Source organism: Erinaceus europaeus, chromosome 6, assembly GCF_950295315.1.
Source record: "Erinaceus europaeus chromosome 6, mEriEur2.1, whole genome shotgun sequence".
Taxonomy (NCBI): Eukaryota; Metazoa; Chordata; class Mammalia; order Eulipotyphla; family Erinaceidae; genus Erinaceus; species Erinaceus europaeus.
The window spans coordinates 22,290,374-22,309,421 of NC_080167.1; the positions used below are offsets into that span (position 1 = coordinate 22,290,374).

Here is a 19,048-nt window from a genome sequence, read left to right on the forward strand (position 1 = left end):
GTGACTAGAATGAAGACCCCTGCTCCCACAAGAGTGTGTGTGGAAAAGGATTTGACACCTTAAATAACCCAGGAAATAATATTTTTCTTTTGGGGCCGGGTGATGGCGCACCTGTTTAAGCACACATGTTACAATGTGCAAGGACCCGGGTTCAAGCCCCTGGTTCCCACCTGCAAGGGGAAAGCTTCACAAGTGGTAAAGCAGTGCTGCAGGTGTCTCTCTCTCTCTACATATCCCCTTTCCTCATGAAGCCCAGCCAGTCTATCTTGGCGTTACTCTCGATCGCACTCTGTCATTTCACAAACATCTCATAAAAACTGCAGCAAAGGTGGGCGCGAGGAATCACATCATTGCAAGACAGGCCAGCTCCTCATGGGGCGCGAGCGCTTCCACACTACGATCATCATCTCTGGCATTACGCTATTCCACTGCAGAATACTGTGCCCCAGTATGGTTCCGTAGCCCCCATGTCCACTTGGTCTATTCCAAATTATATTCCTCCATGAGGATAATTTCTGGAACCATCCGTTCCACCCCGGTTCCATGGCTGCCAGTTCTTAGCAACATCGCCCCGCCAGATATTCGTCGGGATGCGGCATCATCTAAGTTCATTTCCCACGTCTACGCTTGACAGGACCTGCCAATATACGCGGATATCTTCGCCCACCCTGTCCAACGCTTGGCGTCTCATCACCCAATCTGGTCCCCTATGCCTACACTGAACTTCTCTTTTCCAGTCTCTTGGAAACAGAGTTGGCAGTCATCTGAGGTAAAGAACAAACACCTCATCACAGACCCCTGCAAGCGTCAACCAGGCTTTGACCTAGCATGTTATGATTGGGCCCTCTTCAATCACTATCGAACAGGCCATGGCCGGTGTGCCGCTATGTTCCATCGCTGGGGAGCCAGAGACGACCCGAACTGCCCCTGCGGCTCCAGACAGACTATGACCCACATAGTCAACGACTGCCACCTCTCCAGATTCAAAGGAGGTCTCGAAACTTTAAATCAGGCTCAATCTGACGCTGTTGACTGGCTATGGAAGAAGGGCAAACGCTAGAAGAAGAACTCCCTCTATAAAATAAAGATAAAAAATTTAAAAAAGAAATAAATATTTTCTTTTGATTTTATTTTCTTAATGCCATCATGGTTATTCCTGCAGCTCAGTGCTGGCATAACAATAACATCTGGCAGCCATATTTTCCTTTTATTCATTTCCTCTTTATTTCTTTTTTTCTTTTTTCTTTCTTCCTATTTTACTAGATAGAACAGTAGGAAATTGAGGAGGGGAAATAGGGAGAAACAGCAACACCTGTGGGCCTGCTTCACCACTCATCAAGCTGCCCCCTTGCAGGTGGGGGGTAGAGATTCAAACCTGGGTCCTGGCACATTGTAACAAGGGTGCTCAACCCCCTTTGCCATTTCCCATCCCCCAATTATCTTCAAACACAGGACACAAACTTCAGTGCCTGCACAGTGCTGTGTGCCCAGTCAGAAACACTAGGACACTGGCCACACCCTCCCTCCTCCATGGTGGTCAGCACCACCAAAAGCAGTTGAGTCCCACCCATGACCTATTGATCTCAATGTCCCCTCCTCAGATTCATCCAGGCTCCTATCTCAGCCACCATGTCAGGTACTGAGCAAAGGGACAGGACCTCCTTGTCCAAAGTCTCTCCAGAAAAACAACGGTGGCAGGCAGAAGACTGAATAGAGTCATAGGAAGAAAGAAAGAAAGAAAGAAAGAAAGAAAGAAAGAAAGAAAGAAAGGAAGAGAAAGGAAGGAAGAAAGGAAGAGAGAGAGAGAGAAATTAAAAGTGACATGAGTTGACACAGCACCCTTGGGTCACATGGGATCTCCAGCTCCTGGTGATGAGAGTGCCCACAAAATGAGTGTGTGAATTTTGAGTTATTTTAAGTAGTTTGGCAGCCCTAAAGTTGTATGGTGTGTAGGAGATGCAGAGAGAAAAGGAAGATCACTTTATTCATCCTCACATCACAATGGACATGTCTCAGGTTTATATTGGACCCAGATGTGTCTCATGCAGGTTAAGATAGGCACACACAGCAATGGATCAGAGGAGAAGCTAGATTGGAGCATGTGCACAGTCCACAGAGCACAGGTCACATCACATTTCTCACCCAGGGTATATACATCAGCAAGGTGAACAAATGTTGAGAAGGACAGTGAAAAACCAGTAAGATGGTTTAACAGAAGAAGACATAGCTAGGGTCAGATGGTGGCACACCTGGTTTAGGCACACCACACATTACCATGTGCAAGGACCCTGGTTCAAGCCCCTGATACTCACTCACAGAAGGAAAGCTTCACCAGTGCTGAAGCATGTACTGGAAGTTTTTTCTGTCACTCTACTTCGCAATCTCCCTCTCTCTTATTAATTTCTTATTAATGTCCTATCAAATACAGAAAAAAAAGAAAAGAAAGGAAAAGGAGGTGGGGGGGGGGATATATAGCCTCAAGGAGAAGTATAAATGCTATGCAGACACTGAGCCCAGGAGGTTTAGATGTGGCAAGAAAGAAAGAAAGAAAGAAAGAAAGAAAGAAAGAAAGAAAGAAAGAAAGAAAGGACTAAAGTAGATATCCTATGGAGTCTAAGATCCTTTCACAGCACTGCACCCACCAGGCAACTAGAGGTCTAATATATAACCAGAAATCCTTTTCCAAATCATAAATAAAAACATTACATCTAACCAGAGGAGAAACCAATAATTTGATGTCCATGTTTTTGGTCTAGAAGCACATACTGTACAGATAGAAAAATTGATGGAATTCCATAGCCAGAGTGGAAATGGATAGCAAGAAGAAGCCTATAGAAATTCTGAATGAGTTAATGAGTTCACACTGTGGTTTCTGGAGCTTGAATGAACCTGCAGGTGGTCAGATGGCAGAGCGTTTCAATAAAGATAAAAACATTTTTAAGAGAGAGAGAGAGAAGGTGTTGGAATTTAATAGCCAGAGAGGAAAAGGATTTCCTTTTTTTTTTCCTTTACCAGAGCCCTGCTCAACTGTGGCTTATGGTGGTGCTAAGGATAGAGTCTGGGAGCTCAGAGCCTCAGGTTGAAAACCATTTTCATAACCATTACGCTATTTCCCAACCAGAGAGGAAATGAATAGCAAAAAGAAGTCTATAGTGGTCTGGGAGGTGGCGCAGTGGTAAAGCTTTGGACTCTCAAGCATAAGGTTGCAAGTTCGATCCCCAGCAGCACATGTGCCAGTGTGATGCCTGGTTCTTTCTCTCTCTTCCTATCTTTCTCATAAATAAAGTAAAAAGAAATACTTGTGGTCCGGGAGGTGGCGTAGTGATAAAGCTTTGGACTCTCAAGCATGAGATCCCGAGTTTGGTCCCCGGCAGCACATGTGCCAGAGTGATGTCTGGTTCTTTCTCTCTCCCTCTGTCTTTCTCATAAATAAATAAAATATTTTTAAAAAAAAGAAATACTTTATGAAAAAAAGAAGAAGAAGGAGAAGTCTATAGAAATTCTGTGGTTTCTGGAGCTTGAATGAATCTGCAGGTGGTCAGATGGCAAAGCTTTCTTTCATTAAGGAATAAAGTCCAGGAAACCAGGCACTGGATGAAGTTGTGAAGTGGAAAAGAGAAACCTATTATGAAACAAATGCCAAGTGAAATACTTACCCCCAGTACCTGGTAGGGCTTTTCATGGACCCAGTTTACTAGTAAAGATGTGCCCTTGTGGAAAATAAAATATCTTTTCCAGCTTTATTACAACTTGTGGGGGAATGAATCTCACACTTTGTGGTGAGTGAAATATTTCTGTTCAAAATCTTCAGACTCATTGAAATTGTTCTCCGTAATTATGGTTTCCTAGAGCAAAGGAGAGCTGTCATCCCAGGCCTGCTCCCCCAGCCTCCTTGTTACTCACCATTTCACCCAAAGATGCACTGAGAGGAGATGTAGGAATCCCACCACCAGGGAAGTAGGACACAAAATTAATGAAGTTGTTACTCAAGGGCCCAGGAGGTGGCAAACCTGGTTGAATATACATGTTAAAATGGGCACGGATCTGGGTTCAAGCCACTGGTCCCCACCCGTAGCTTTGCAAGTGGGGAAGCACGGATGCAGGTTTCTCTCTTGTTTCTCCCTCCCTCTTGACCACTCCCTTTCCTCTTGATTTCTGGATGAGTCTATCCAATAAATTAATAAAGATAATAATAAGAAGAAAGAAATTTAAACAAAAGTTGTCACTCAGGGTCCCTGTCACAGAGCAGTCACTACTCTGTGTGAGATTCTGGCCTCTGTGTCTTCTAATACCACCCCCTGGAGACATCAGGGAGACACTGGGGGGAGTAAGAGTCAGGAAGCTGATTTGCATGCAAATCTCCTAGCTGGCCTGGGAAGCTTCAAAAGGCCCCAGGATACCACATGCCAGCCCAGGAGGCTGAGGCCACTGAGTCCCATGAGTTCTCCTGCCATGGCCTGGACAGTGCTTCTGCTCACACTCCTCACTTATGGCTCAGGTCAGGACAAGGACTCTGCAATCCGTATTTATGTGGAGAAGCATTTGAGGGGGCAACAGAAACATTTTTTGTGGTAATTCTTTTCTCCCATAACACCTGTCTCTGTTCTATTGGTTTTAGGAACTCATTCTCAGACTGTGACTCAGGAGCCATCACTGTCAGTGTCTCCAGGAGGGACAGTCAAACTCACCTGTGGCCTTAACTCGGGATCAGTCACTAGTAGTAACTACCCCAGCTGGTACCAGCAGACTCCAGGCCAAGCTCCAAAATTGCTTATGTACAACACCAACAACCGCCCCTCTGGAGTCCCTGATCGCTTCTCTGGCTCCATTTCTGGCAACAAAGCTGCCCTCACCATCACTGGGGCTCAGACAGATGACGAGGCTGATTATTACTGTAATCTCTACATGGGTAGTAGTGTTTTACACAGTGATTTAAAGTCATGGGGAAGTGCAACCAAAACCTTCTCACAGGCTCCATTGGCCCAGCCCTTAGGAGAGAAGAGAAAGGGCCAGGCTGACAGTGGACACCACCACCATGGACACTGAGACTTCATGCCTCCACTGTCCCACCTGGGGCATCATCTTGGGCCTCCTCCAGTGTCTCTCAGGGTGTGTGTCCATCTCTCCAATGTCATCCCTCTATGAATAAACTTCCTCTCTCCATCTCTAGAGACATTAGAGAGGGGCATCAAGTACAAACTACATGACCTGTGGTAACACTCCAAAGCCACCTAGTTTCTGCAGTGAACTGGCACCATGCCATCATTGACTGAAGAATGGAGGCCAAACTAGTATTTAACTTGTACTAGAAGGAGTCTTCTTTTGACAATTCTTTGATGACTGTAGGCTTTACAGCCAGTATCATGATACACTTGCATCCAGGATCACACACACTAGTGATCCTCTGCACTTTATACAAAAGCATGCTGCTCTGGTTCTCTCTCTCTCTCTCTCTCTCTCTCTCTCTCATTAAGAAAGCAAAGTTTAAAATATACACATAAACTAATGAAAAGCACAACATATTGATGTCCCTCTCCTTGGTGACTGCTTAACTGCCACATTCTGGAACCACCTTCTTATAGAGAAATCTTGCCATCCTTTGTGAGAAGGAAACAGAAAAATCACTGCTTGAGTTGGGTCTGTTCCTCCTCAGACAGAAAGCTTTCACTTTCAGATATGGTACAGATTGCTGCAGGATCAGGAGGGGACGCTGTGGGGCTGCCTGCACCTCATATTTTGAGACCACAGTAGTGACCTCAGCTCCTTAGTTCAGTTCAGTGCTCCCAGAAGCCCAGCTCAATAGTCTGTGAAAATAAATGGGTGCAGAGAGGGTTGGATCTGGGTGGAACAGAGATGGGACAGACAAGATTATTGGGTGGAGGGGTGACTTTCAGAATGAAGGGCTCCTGACACCATCAGAGTGTGTGATAGAAACAGATATTTAACACCCCATAAAAGCTGGGAAACACGGGAGTCGGGCAGTGGCGCAGCGGGTTAAGAGCACGTGGCACAAAGCGCAAGGACCCACGAAAGGATCCCCACCTCAGGGGAGTCGCTTCACAAGTGGTAAAGTAGGTCTGAGGTGTCTAACTTTCTCTCCCCCTCTCCGTCTTCCCCTCCTCTCTTCATTTCTCTCTGTCCTGTCCAACAACAACAACATCAATAACCACAACAATGTTAAACAACAAGGGCAACAAAGGGGAAAATAAATAAAATAAAATCTGGGAAACAATTATTTCCTTTTCTTTTCTTTCTATTCCTTTGGGGGTGTTTTGTTGTTTTTTGTTTGTTTATTCATTGAATACCATCAGGGTTATCACTGCAGCTCAATGCTGGCATATATATTGACCAAACCTAGAAGCTTAAATTTCTTTCTATTTTCTTTGATTCTTCCTTTCTCATTCTCTTTACTTATTTTTTTTTTGTTTGTTGCTTTACTTCTATTTTATTAAATAGAAAAGAAATAAATTGAGGAGGGCAAATAGAAAGAGAGAAATAGTAACACCAGTGGGCCTGTATCATAACTAATCACTCTGCCCAGGCAGGTGGGAAGGAGACATGAACCTGGGTTCTTGCACATTGTAACATGTACACTCAACCCCATGTGCCAGCGGCCATCCCCCAATTATCTTCAAACACATGACACAAACTTCAGTGCATGCACAGTGCTGTGTGCCCAGGTAGAAACACTAGGACACTGACCACACCCTCCCCCCTCCATGGTAGTAGCACCTCTAGAAGCAGCACCTGAGTATCTGAGCCACATCCACTATCTGTTGTTATCCACATGTTATCCACTATCTCAGATCCATCCAGGCTTCAATCTCAGCCACCATGTCAAGTACTGAGCAAAGGGGCAGGACCTCCTTGTCCACAGTCTCTCCAGAAAAAACAATGGTGACAGGCAAGAGACTGATTAGAGTCATGTCAGAAACAAGAGAACATCAAGGGGACACAAGCTGGCACTGCACCCCTGAGCCTCATGGGATCTCCAGCTCCTGGTGATGAGAGTGTCCACAAAATGAGTGTGTGAACTCGGGGTCATTTCAGTTCCATGAAGATCTGAAAAAGAACATATTAATTAGTTTAGAAGCTGTAATATTGTGTGTGTGTAAGAGATGCAGAGAGGAAAGGGAAGATCATCTGATCACCTGATCATCCTCGGATCACAACGGATATGTCTCAGAATTATATCCCATGCAAGTTATGATCGGCACACACAGCAATGGGTCAGAGAAGAAGTGACTAGAGCATGTATCTTCACAGTCCACAGAACATTACATCACATCACATTCCTGACATGGGATAGATCAACAAGGTGAGCGAATGTTGGGAAGGTCAGTGAACCCCCCGGGTAAGATGGAATGACTCAACAAGATGTAGGTAGGGACAGGTGGTGACACACCTGGTTAAGCACACACACATCATGTGTAAGGACACAGGTTCCAGCCCCTGCTACTCACTTGCACAAGGCAAACTTCAGCAGTGGTGAAGCCTGTACTGGAAGCTTTTCCTCTGTCTATCTCCCTCTCTATCTCCCTCTCTCTTAATTTCTCTCTGTCATATCAAATACAGAAAGAAAGAAAAAGAAGACAGGGGAAACTCCCGCTTCCTCTATAGAGCCTATATGTCCCCCAGTCCTGGAGCGTCTAGGGTGGGGCTCACTTTTCTGCATGCTTCTCTCAATACATAACTGATATTGCATGTGCTAATCTCAACCTAATCAGCGCAACGAGTACCACCTCAGCAAGCTTCACTCTGGACTGTGTCCAGAGAAGTATGGCTTAAAATGTCAACACTTCGGCCTCATTATGGGGGTGAGATCTTTCCTTTCTTAGGATTCTCTAATTTCATTTCAGGTGGTTCACTTCCTAACAAAGTCCCAAAACCTAGATATAGACCGGTCCCATGAGATAGGTCCCATTAGATATATGTTCACATATATCCAAAATTTAGGGCAAAATATATACCTGAAAGCAAAAATGCGCAATAGTCTGCAGTGAGTCAATATATGCAGCAAGCAAGTAGAAAGACCTAAAAAGACACCATAAAGTTCCTAATGAAATAGTGTCTACTTAGACTTAGATAACCTCCTCACCTACCTCCTACTACACTTCCCTCAGTCACTCCAAAGCTAACCTTATGAAAGTATGGACTACAAAAGCTGAATAAGGACAAGAGACTGGCAAATTTAATGATGACTCTTTAGTCACTATCAGCCCACCCCATAAGCTGGGGCCCTAGTCAGGGAGTCCTGAGATTCCCAAACAGACAAGATGGGCCTACACCTAGAATAAATCCCTCTCGCCATTGTTACAGGTCACCTCTACCAGGAACAACACAATAGACTCTTCTGTGGGCCCCCATAGGACCTTCCCCTCAACATGGATCTACCACGGTAGAGAATGTCCCATCCTTTGAAGGGAGGCTAGACAACATACTCTATGCTACACCTGAGGAAGATGGGTTCTGAAATTGGGGCAGCTTGAAAAGTTCCTACTCATGACTACAGAATGTAAACTCAGATCTACAGGGATGCAGAGGTCACATAGGCTCATAAGCTGAATATAGGCCCCAGATTAGATCAAATTGATGGCATTTAGAGTCAACAATATTTACAAACCTTTCCCATATTTGGGAGCTACTCTCTTCCCTGATTCAGCTTTCTGGTCCTTTTTCCAGCCATAACATCATCTCCTCAGACAATAACAGAGAAGAGTTATACAAGTGAGGCCACCAGGGAAGTAGAGAACAAAGTCAGTGAATTTGTCACTTGAGGGTCCAAGTGGTAGCCCATCTGGTTGAGCACACATGTTACAATGGGCAAGGACCTAGCTTCAAGCCGCCAGTCCCCATCTGCAGGGGAAAGCATTGTCAGTAGTGAAACAGTGTTTCTGGGGTCTCTCTGTCTCTCTACTTCTCTATCATTCCCTCCCCTCTGGATTTCTGAATGTTTCTATCAATAATAGTTATAAAGAGAAGAAATTTTTGAAAAATGTTGTCGCTCAGATCAGTGTCCCAGTCACAGAGCAGTCACTGCTCTGTGTGAGATTCTGGCTTCTGTGTCTTCTAATACCACCCCCTAGGGTTATCAGGGAGACACTGGGGGAGTAAGAGACAGGAAGCTGATTTGCATGCAGCACCTTCTCCTCCTAGCTGTCCTGGGAGGCTTCAAAAGGCTCCATGACACCACATGCCAGCCCAGGAGGCTGAGGCCACTGAGTCCTGTGAGTTCTCCTGCCATGGCCTGGACAGTGCTTCTGCTCACAATCCTCACTTATGGCTCAGGTCAGGACAAGGACTCTACATTCCTTGTGTGGGAATAGAGGTGGGGCAGAGGGTGTTAGAATTTGAGGGACAGCTAAAAACATATTTGAGGGGTAACTCTCAACTCCCATAATAATATCTGACTCTATTCTATTGGTTTTAGGAACTCATTCTCAGACTGTGACTCAGGAGCCATCACTGTCAGTGTCTCCAGGAGGGACAGTCAAACTCACCTGTGGCCTTAACTCGGGGTCAGTCACTAGTAGTAACTACCCCAGCTGGTACCAGCAGATCCCAGGACAAGCTCCAAAAATACTTATGTACTACACCAACAGCCGCCCCTCTGGAGTCCCTGATCGCTTCTCTGGCTCCATTTCTGGCAACAAAGCTGCCCTCACCATCACTGGGGCTCAGACAGACGACGAGGCCGATTATTACTGTAATCTCTACATGGGTAGTGATGTTTTACACAGTGACTTAAAGTCATGGGGAAGTGTAACCAAAACCTTCTCACAGGCTCCACTGGCCCAGCCCTTAGGAGAGAAGAGAAAGGGCCAGGCTGACAGTGGACACCACCACCATGGACACTGAGACTTCATGCCTCCACTGTCCCACCTGGGGCATCATCCTGGGCCTCCTCCAGTGTCTCTCAGGGTGTGTGTCCATCTCTCCAATGTCATCCCTCTATGAAACAGCTTCCTCTCTATATAGAGAGAGAGAAATTAGAGAGGGGCAAGAAATACAAATTACATGACTTATGGTAACACTCCAAAGCCACCTAGTTTCTGCAGTGCACAACACCATCATTGGTTGAAAAAATGGAGACCAAACTGGTATTTCACTTGTACTGGAATGAGGCTTCTTTCTACAGTGCTTTGTAGGCTGTACAGCAAGTCTCATGACAGACTTGCCTGCAGGATCTCACAAGCGTGATCCTCTGCATTTTATATAAAAGCATGCTGCCCTGGTTCTCTCTCTCATTAGTCAAGCGAAGTTTAAAATATACACAGAAATTAATTAAAAATACATTTTCATGCTCTACTCCTTATTGAATGCTTTAAATATCACAGTCCAGAGTCACACACACACACACACACACACACACACACCCCTTACAAGAAGAATCTTGCCATCCTTTGTGAGGAGGGGAAAGAGAAAAGTCACTGCTTGGCATATTCCCCCTCAGACAGAAAGCTGCAAAGTGCAGCAGTATCTGAAGGGGGCGCTGTGGGACTGACTGAACCTCATATATTGAGACCACAACTGTGACCACAGAACACAACTGCTTAGTTCAGTTCAGTGCTCCCAGAAGCCAAACTCATTGGTCTGTGAAAACAAATGGAGGCAGAGAGGATTGAATCTTGCTTGAATAGAGGCCTGACAGACAGTTTAAGTGGGGGTGGGGGTGGGGGGGAGGTGACTAGAATGAAGACTCCTGCCTACATAGAGTGTCTGTAGAAACAGAGATTTGACACTTTGATTATCCTAAGAAATAATTCTTTTCTTTATATATATATATATATATATATATATATATATATATATATATATATTTTAATGCAATCATGGTTATTCCTACAGCTCATTAACAAATCCACCACATATGGCTGCTATACTTTCTTTTCCTCTTTCTTTCTTTCTGTCTTTCTGACTCTTTTTTTTCCTTTTTTTCCTTACTTTCCTTCTCTCCTTTTCTTACTTTTTTATTAGCTAGAACAGAAGGAAAAATGGAGAGGGAAAAGGGGAGAGAGAAACAGCAACATCAGTGGGCCTGTATCACCCCTCATCAAGCTGCCCCCCTGCAGGTGGGGAGTTGAAACTCAAACCTGGGTCCTGGCACATTGTAACATGGGTGCCCAAACCATGGGCCATTGAACATCCACAGTATGTTTCAACACAGGGCACAAACTTCAGTGCCTGCACAGTGCTGTGTGCCCAGTCAGAAACACTAGGACGCTGGCCACACCCCTCCCTCCTCTATGGTGGTCAGCACCTCCAAAAGCAGCACCTGAGCAGTTGAGTCCCACCCATGATCTATTGATCTGACTGTCCCCTCCTCAGATACATCCAGGCTTCAATCTCAGCCACCATGTCAGGTACTGAGCAAAGGGACAGGACTTCTTTGTCCAGAGTCTCTCCAGAAAAGCAATGGTGGCAGGCAGGCGACTGATTAGAGTCATGCCAGAAACAAGAGAACACAGAGGTGACACAAGCTGGCACTGCACCCTTAGATCTCACAGGATCTCCAGCTCCTGATGAGGAGAGTGTCCACAAAATGAGTGTGTGAACTTTGGGTCATTTTGATTCCATGAAGATCTGAAAAAAGAAGTATGAATTAGTTTGAAGCTCTTGTGCTGTATGTTGTGTAAGAGATCAGAGAGGAAAGGGAAGATCACCTGACTCATCCTAGATCGCAACGGACACGTCTCAGGTTTATACTGGACCCAGATGTGTCTCATGCAGGTTAAGATCAGCACACACAGCAATGGATCAGAGGAGGAGCTAGACTGCAGCATGTGCACAGTCCACAGAACATTACGGCACATATATGACACAGGGTATACAACAGGATGAAGGACATTGGACACCCTGGTAAGATGGAATAAGACAAGAAGACGTAGTTAGGGTCAGATGGAGGCACACCTGGTTAAGCACACACATTACCAGGTGCAAGGACCCTGGTTTGATACCAATGGTACAGCATCTGCTGGAAGGTTTTCCTCTATCTACCTCACTATCTCCCTGTCTCTTCTTAATTTCTCTCTGTACCATCAAATACAGGGGGAGGGGAGGTTGTAGAGAAATAGCCGCTAGGAGAAGTGTATATGGTGTGCAAGCACTGAGCCCAAGATATTTAGATTTGGCAATAAATAAATAAAGTAGGTAACCTATGGAATCTTAGTTCCTATCACAGCTGTGCACCCACCAGGCAACTAGAGGTCTAACCTACACCCTGAAATCCAAACCATTAGTAAAAATACTACATCTAACCTGAGGAGAAACCAATAATTTAAGGTCCATATTTTTGGTCTTTAAGCACATATTGCACAGATAGAAAAATTGTTGTAATTCAATAGCCAGAGTGATAACGGATAGCAAAAAGAAGCCTATAGAAATTCTGAATGAGGGGGGGAGTCGGGCTGTAGCACAGCGGGCTAAGCTCAGGTAGCGCAAAGCACAAGGACCGGCATAAGGATCCCGGTTCGAACACCGGCTCCCCACCTGCAAGGGAGTCGCTTCACAGGCGGTGAAGCAGGTCTGCAGGTGTCTATCTTTCTCTCTTCCTCTCTGTCTTCCCCTCCCTCTCTCCATTTCTCTCTGTCCTATCCAACAACGACAACAACAATAATAACTACAACAATAAAACAACAAGGGCAACAAAAGGGAATAAATAATAAATATAAAAAAAAAAAAGAAATTCTGAATGAGGGACTGGGTGATGGCGCACCTGATGGAGACCACATGTTACAATGTTCAAGGACCCGGGTTTGAATCCCTGGTCTCCATCTATAGGGGGAAAGCTTTGTAAGTGGTGAAACAGTGCTGCAGGTGTCTCTCTGTCTCTTTCCCTCTCCGTCTCCCTTTCTTCTCAACTTCTGGCTATCTCTAGCCAATGAATAAATAAAGATAATAAAAATAATAATAATAAAACAGGTAGAGGAGCATGGTGGTGGCACCCCTAAAGGGTTGAGCGCATGAATTCAGATGCCCAAAGACCCAGGTTTAAGCCCCCTGCAGGGGGAAAGCTTCACGAGTGGTGAAGCAGTACTGCAGGTATCTCTCTGTCTCTCTACCTCTCTCTTTCTCCTCTCTCTGCCTTTCTCTCTCTCTTTCATCCCTCCTTTCCCCCAATTTATGTCTGTCTCTACCCAATAAATAAATGAAGATAATTTTAAAAAAGAAAAAGTAGAAAATCTGAATGAGTTCATGCTGTGGTTTCTGGAGCTTGAATGAATCTGCAGGTGGTCAGATGGCAGGGCTTTCATTATGGAGGAAAGAAAGTTCAGGAAACCAGGCACCCGGTAAGGTTCTGAAGTAGAAAAAGAGAAGCCTGTTGTGAAAAAGAAATGTCGGTGGGAGTCGGGCAGTAGCGCAGTGGATTAAGTGCACGTGGCACAAAGCGCAAAGACCAGCATAAGGATGCCGGTTTGAGCCCCCACTCCCCACCTGCAGGGGAGTCCCTTCACAAGCGGTGAAGCAGATCTGCAGGTGTCTGTCTTTCTCCCCCTCTCTGTCTTCCCCTCCTCTCTCAATTTCTTTCTGTCCTATCCAACAAAAATGACACCAATAACAACAATAATAACTACAACAATTTAAAAAGGGCAACAAAAGGGAATAAATAAATATAAAAAAAATTTTAAAAAAAGATGTCAGGAGTCAGGCAGTAGCGCAGCGGGTTAAGCACACATGGTGCAAAGCTCAAGGACCGGAATAAGGACCCCGGTTGAGCCCCCCCCCCCCCCCCCCCCCCCCCCCCCCGAGTCCCTTCACAGGTGGTGAAGCAGGTCTGCAGATGTCTGTCTTTCTCTCCCCCTCTCTGTCTTCCCCTCCTCTTTCCATTTCTCTCTGTCCTATCTAACAATGACAATATCAATAACAACAACAATAATAACTACAACACCAATGAAAAACAAGGGCAACAAAAGGGAAAATAAATAAATAAATATTAAAATTTTTAAAAAGAAAAAGAAATATCATGTGAGATACTTCCCCCGGGTACGTGGTAGAGCTTTTATTGGACCCAGTTTACTAGTGGAGCTGTGCCCTTGTGGCAAATAAATATCTTTTCCTCATTATTACAACTTGTTGGGGAATGGACCTCACACTTTGTGGTGAGACTAAAATATGTCTTTTCAAAATCTTCAGATTCTGTGAAATTGTTCTCTGTAACTATGGTTTCCTACAGCAAAGGAAAGCTGTCACTCTAGGCCTGCTCCCCCACCCTCATGATTACTCACCATCCCCCACCCCCAAAGATGCACTGAGATGACATGAAGGAATCCGGCCGCCAGGGAAATAGGGGACAAAGTTAATGAAGTTGTCACTTGAGGGTCTGGGTCATGGCCCACCTGGTTGAGTGCACATGTTAAAATGGGCAAGGATCCAGGTTCAAGGCCCCAGTCCCAATTGCAGAAGGAAACCTTTGCAAGTGTTGAAGCAGTGTTGCAGGTGTCTCTCTGTCTCTCACCCTCTCTATCACCCTCTTCCCTCTCTATTTCTGGATGTTTCTATCCAATAATAGTTATAAAAAGAAGAAAATTTGAAAGAAAAAAGTTGTCACTCCACATGCCAGCCAAAGAGAAGCCACTGGTCTGTGAGATTCATGCATCTGTGTCTTTTATTTTATTTTATTAGTGACTTAATATTGATACACAACATTATAATATAACAAGTGTATAATTCTGCATTGTTCCCACCACCAGAGTTCTGTGTCCCTATTCCCTCCGCTGGAAACTTTAGTAGTTCTCCCAAGGTTGCAGATATAGTTTGACTACTATTTTTGTAACTGTCTACATTTATATGTATTTGCCTGTATTTCCCCCATATGGTAGTGCTCTCTCTTTTCTTCCAAGTTACACCCACACTTATTACTACTACTCCCAAGTGTTCTTCTTTTACTCTTCTCTCTAAGGGTCCTGACCACAGTTTAGAGCCTTCTGGTCATATTCCCTTTATCATTATGGGTGCAGAAGGTCATTGCTTCTGCTGCACCTTTTTTTTTTAATTATTTTTTTCATTTTTTTTTATTTAAGAAAGGATTAATTAACAAAACCATAGGGTAGGAGGGGTACAATTCCACACAATTCCCACCACCCATTCTCCATATCCCACCCCCTCCCCTGATAGCTTTCCCATTCTCTATCCCTCTGGGAGCATGGACCCAGGGTCATTGTGCGTTGCAGAAGGTAGAAGGTCTGGCTTCTGTAATTGCTTCCCTGCTGAACATGGGCGCCGACCGGTCGGTTCACACTCCCAGTCTGCCTCTCTCTTTCCCCAGTAGGATGTGTCTCTGGGGAAGCTGCTGCTGCACCTTTTTACAAAAGAGGAAACTGAGATTTAGAAAGTTGAGAGAAAAGGAGGCATGGCTATGGAGTAACAGCGACTAGATCAGATTCCTTCCCCAAAACAACAAATATCTACAACTATTGATCTTAGCAGAATTCACCAACTGGGGCATTCACAGAAACACCTCAGCATCTGTGACTTCTAACACCACCCCTTGTGGACATCAGGGAGACACTGGGGGAGTAAGAGACAGGAAGCTGATTTGCATGCAGCACCTTCTCCTCCTAGCTGGCCTGGGAGGCTTCAAAAGGCCCCAGGACATCACATGCCAGCCCAGGAGGCTGAGGCCGCTGAATTCTGTGAGTTCTCCTGCCATGGCCTGGACAGTGCTTCTGCTCACACTCCTCACTTATGGCTCAGGTCAGGACAAGGACTCTGCATTCCTTGTGTGTCTGTGTGGGGGAAGGGTTGGAGGGGTAAATCTCATCTCTCATAATAACACCTGTCTTTATTCTGTTGGTTTTAGGAACTCATTCTCAGACTGTGACTCAGGAGCCATCACTGTCAGTGTCTCCAGGAGGGACAGTCAAACTCACCTGCGGCCTTGACTCTGGGTCAGTCACTACTGGTTATTATCCTGCCTGGTACCAGCAGATCCCAGGCCAGACACCAAAATTGCTTATGTACAGCACCAACAACCGCCCCTCTGGGGTGCCTGATCGCTTCTCTGGCTCCATTTCTGGAAACAAAGCTGCTCTCACCATCACTGGGGCTCAACTAGAGGATGAGGCCGATTATTACTGTAATCTCTACACGAGTAGTTATGTTTACACAGTGATTTAAAGTCATGGGGAACTGCAACCAAAACCTTCTCACAGATTGCAATGGCCCAGCCCTTTGGAGAGAAGAGAAAGGTCCAGCCTGACAATGGACACCACCACCTGGGCACAGAGACTTCATGCCTCTACTGTCCCACCTGAGGCATCATCCTGGGCCTCCTTCAGTGTCTCCAAGAGTGACACTGTGTCCTTCCCCTCAATATCATCCCTCCCTGAATAAGCTTCCTCTCTCTGTCTCTAGAGAAATTAGAGAGAGAAATCAAAAACAAAATACATGAACCATGGTGAGACTCCAAAGCCAGCTAGTTTCTGCAATGAACTGGCACAATGCCACCATTAATCTGGAAGTGGAAACAAAATTAGTATTTAACATGTACTGGCATGAAGCTTCTTTCTACAATGCTTTGATAACTGTAGGCTGTACAGCAAGTATCATGACAGATTTGCATGCAGGATTTCAAAAGTGTGATCCTCTGCACTTTATATAAAAGCATGGTGCTCTGGTTCTCTAACAAAGCAAAGTTTAAAATGTATACAGAAATTAATGAAAAATACAACATTTTGATGTCCCTCTCCTTGGTAACTGCTTTAAATGCCACACTCCAGAGACACCTTCTATAAAATTAACCCTGCCTTCCTTTGTGAGTAGGGGACAGAGGAAAGTCACTCTTTGGCTTGGACCTGCTTCTCCCTTAAGCAGAAAGCTTTCAGATTCAGATATGGTGCAAAGTGCTGCAATATCAGGAGGGGGCGCTGTGGGAATATCTGAACCCCATATTGTAAGACCGCAATTGTGACCACAGAACTCTAGTGCTTAATCTGGTTCAGTGCTCCCAGAAGCCCAACTCACTTGTCTGTGTAAACAAACGGAGGCAGAGAGGACTGAATCTTGGTTGAACAGAGGAGGAACAGACAGATTAAGTGGTGGGGAGACTAGAATGAAGACTCCTGCTCCCACAAGAGTGTGTGTTGAAACAGATTTGACACCGCAAAATAACCTAGGAAATAATTATTTCCTTTCTTAATTTTTTTAATGCCATCATGGCTGTTCTCCCAGCTCAGTGCTGGCTTAATAAATTCATCACATCTGGCAGCCATATTTCCCTTTTTTTCCTTTCCTCTTTCTATCTTATTTTCTTTCATCCTCCCTCCCCCTTCTATTGTATTAAATAGATCAGAAGGAAATTGAGGAGGGAAAATAAGGAGAAATAGCAACACTTGTGGACCTGCTTCACTACTCATCAAGCTGCCCCCTTTCAGGTGGGGGTTAGCGATTCAAACCTGTGTCCTTGTGCATCATAACATGTGTGCTCAGCCCATGGGTCATTGCCCATCCACAACTGTATTCAAAGGCAGGACACAAACTCCAATGCATGCATGGTGCTGTGTGCCCAGGCAGAAACACTAGGACACTGACCACACCTTCCCTCCTCTATGGTGGTCAGAGCCTCCAAAAGCAGCACCTGAGCAGTTGAGTCCCACCCATGATCTGTTGATCTGAATGTCCCCTCCTCAGATCCATCCAGGCTTCAATCTTAGTCACTGTGTCAAGTACCGAGCAAAGGGGCAGGACCTCCTTGTCCAAAGTCTGTCCAGAAAAACAATGGTGGCAAGCAGGAAACTGATTAGAATCATGTATTTTGGGTGAGAGATGCAGAGAGGAAAGGGAAGATCACCTGACTCTGGATCTCCCAGATTTCTCATGCAGGTTATGATAGGTGCACACAAAGCAATGGATCAGAGGAGGATCTAGACTGGAGCATGTGCACACTCCACAGAACATTACATCACATCAAATTGCTGACACAGGATACATCAACAGGATGAGCAAATGTTGAGAAGGACAGTGAACACCATGATAAAATGGAATAGCACAGTAGACGTAGTTAGGGTCAGATGGTGGCACACTTGGTGAAGCACATACATTACCCTGTGCAAGGACCCAGGTTCAAGCCTCTACTACCCACTTGCACAAAGGAAGCTTCAGCACTAGTGAAGCTAGTACAAAAGTTATTCTATGTCTACCTAGCCATCTCCCTCTCTTTTCTTAATTTCTTTCTGTCCTATCAAATACAGAAAAAAATTTAAAAGAAGGTGGGGCATAAATAGCTGCCAAATGTGTATATGCTATGTGAACACTGAGCCAAGGATATATAGATGCAGCAATAAATAATGTAAGAAAGTAAGTAAGTCACCTATGTAGTTTTAGTTCCTATCACAAAAAAGTAAGTGCTAGACACCTAGAGGTCTAACCCATACCCAGAAAGCCATTCCAAATGTTTCATAAGTAAAAATATTATATCTAACCTAAGGAGAAATCAGCAATTTGATGTTCATAATCTTGGCCTTGAAGCACATACTATAAAATAGAAAAGTTACAATGGAATACTACTCAGGTATTTAAAATGGTGATTTCACTATTTTCAGCCTATCCTGAATGGAGCTTGAAGAAATCATTGCAAGTGAAATAAGTCAGAAACAGAAGGATGAATATGGGATGATTTCATTCACAGGCAGAGGTTGAAAAACAAGATTAGAAGAGAAAACACTGGTGTTTCTCCCTTCTCCTAGGTCACCTAGCTATTATCAAAGGAGACCACCTGGGACCACATCAAGACAGGACTAGAACTTCTCTGGGTACCCACCAAATCACCAGAGCATCCAGAGACCACAACTCTGCCCAGACCTCCAGCTCAACCCAGTTGAGAAACTTCTCTAAAGAACATGGACTATCAAAGATCACCTGAGACTGCAACAAGAAGAGACTGGGACTACTGTGGGGACCCACCAAGTCACCAGTGAGTGAAAACACATGTGACTGTGCACAGAGAGGAAGATAAGGAAAGATTCCTGGGGTTAAAGCCCATATCTATTCCCTAGCAGCTGGTAAGAGTCTGGCAGTTTGCCAGTTGAGGAACCACCTCCAGTCTCTTTTA

The 19,048-nt window shown here is 44.9% G+C and overlaps 3 gene segments (V, D, J or C); all 3 read left to right on the top strand.

Moving 5' to 3' along the window:
* The first annotated feature begins 4,408 nt into the window (after positions 1-4,408).
* The window catches only part of LOC103118610 (immunoglobulin lambda variable 8-61-like), a 583,882-nt gene continuing 569,242 nt past the window's right edge, over positions 4,409-19,048 (top strand). The window contains 2 exon segments of the V gene segment in view: positions 4,409-4,498; positions 4,619-4,919. Coding sequence covers positions 4,438-4,498; positions 4,619-4,919 — 362 coding nt within the window.
* LOC132539041 (immunoglobulin lambda variable 8-61-like) lies at positions 9,192-9,858 on the top strand. The segment is given in 2 exon segments: positions 9,192-9,288; positions 9,431-9,858. Coding segments are annotated over 2 exon segments (474 nt in total).
* LOC107522832 (immunoglobulin lambda variable 8-61-like) lies at positions 15,594-16,135 on the top strand. The segment is given in 2 exon segments: positions 15,594-15,693; positions 15,800-16,135. Coding segments are annotated over 2 exon segments (363 nt in total).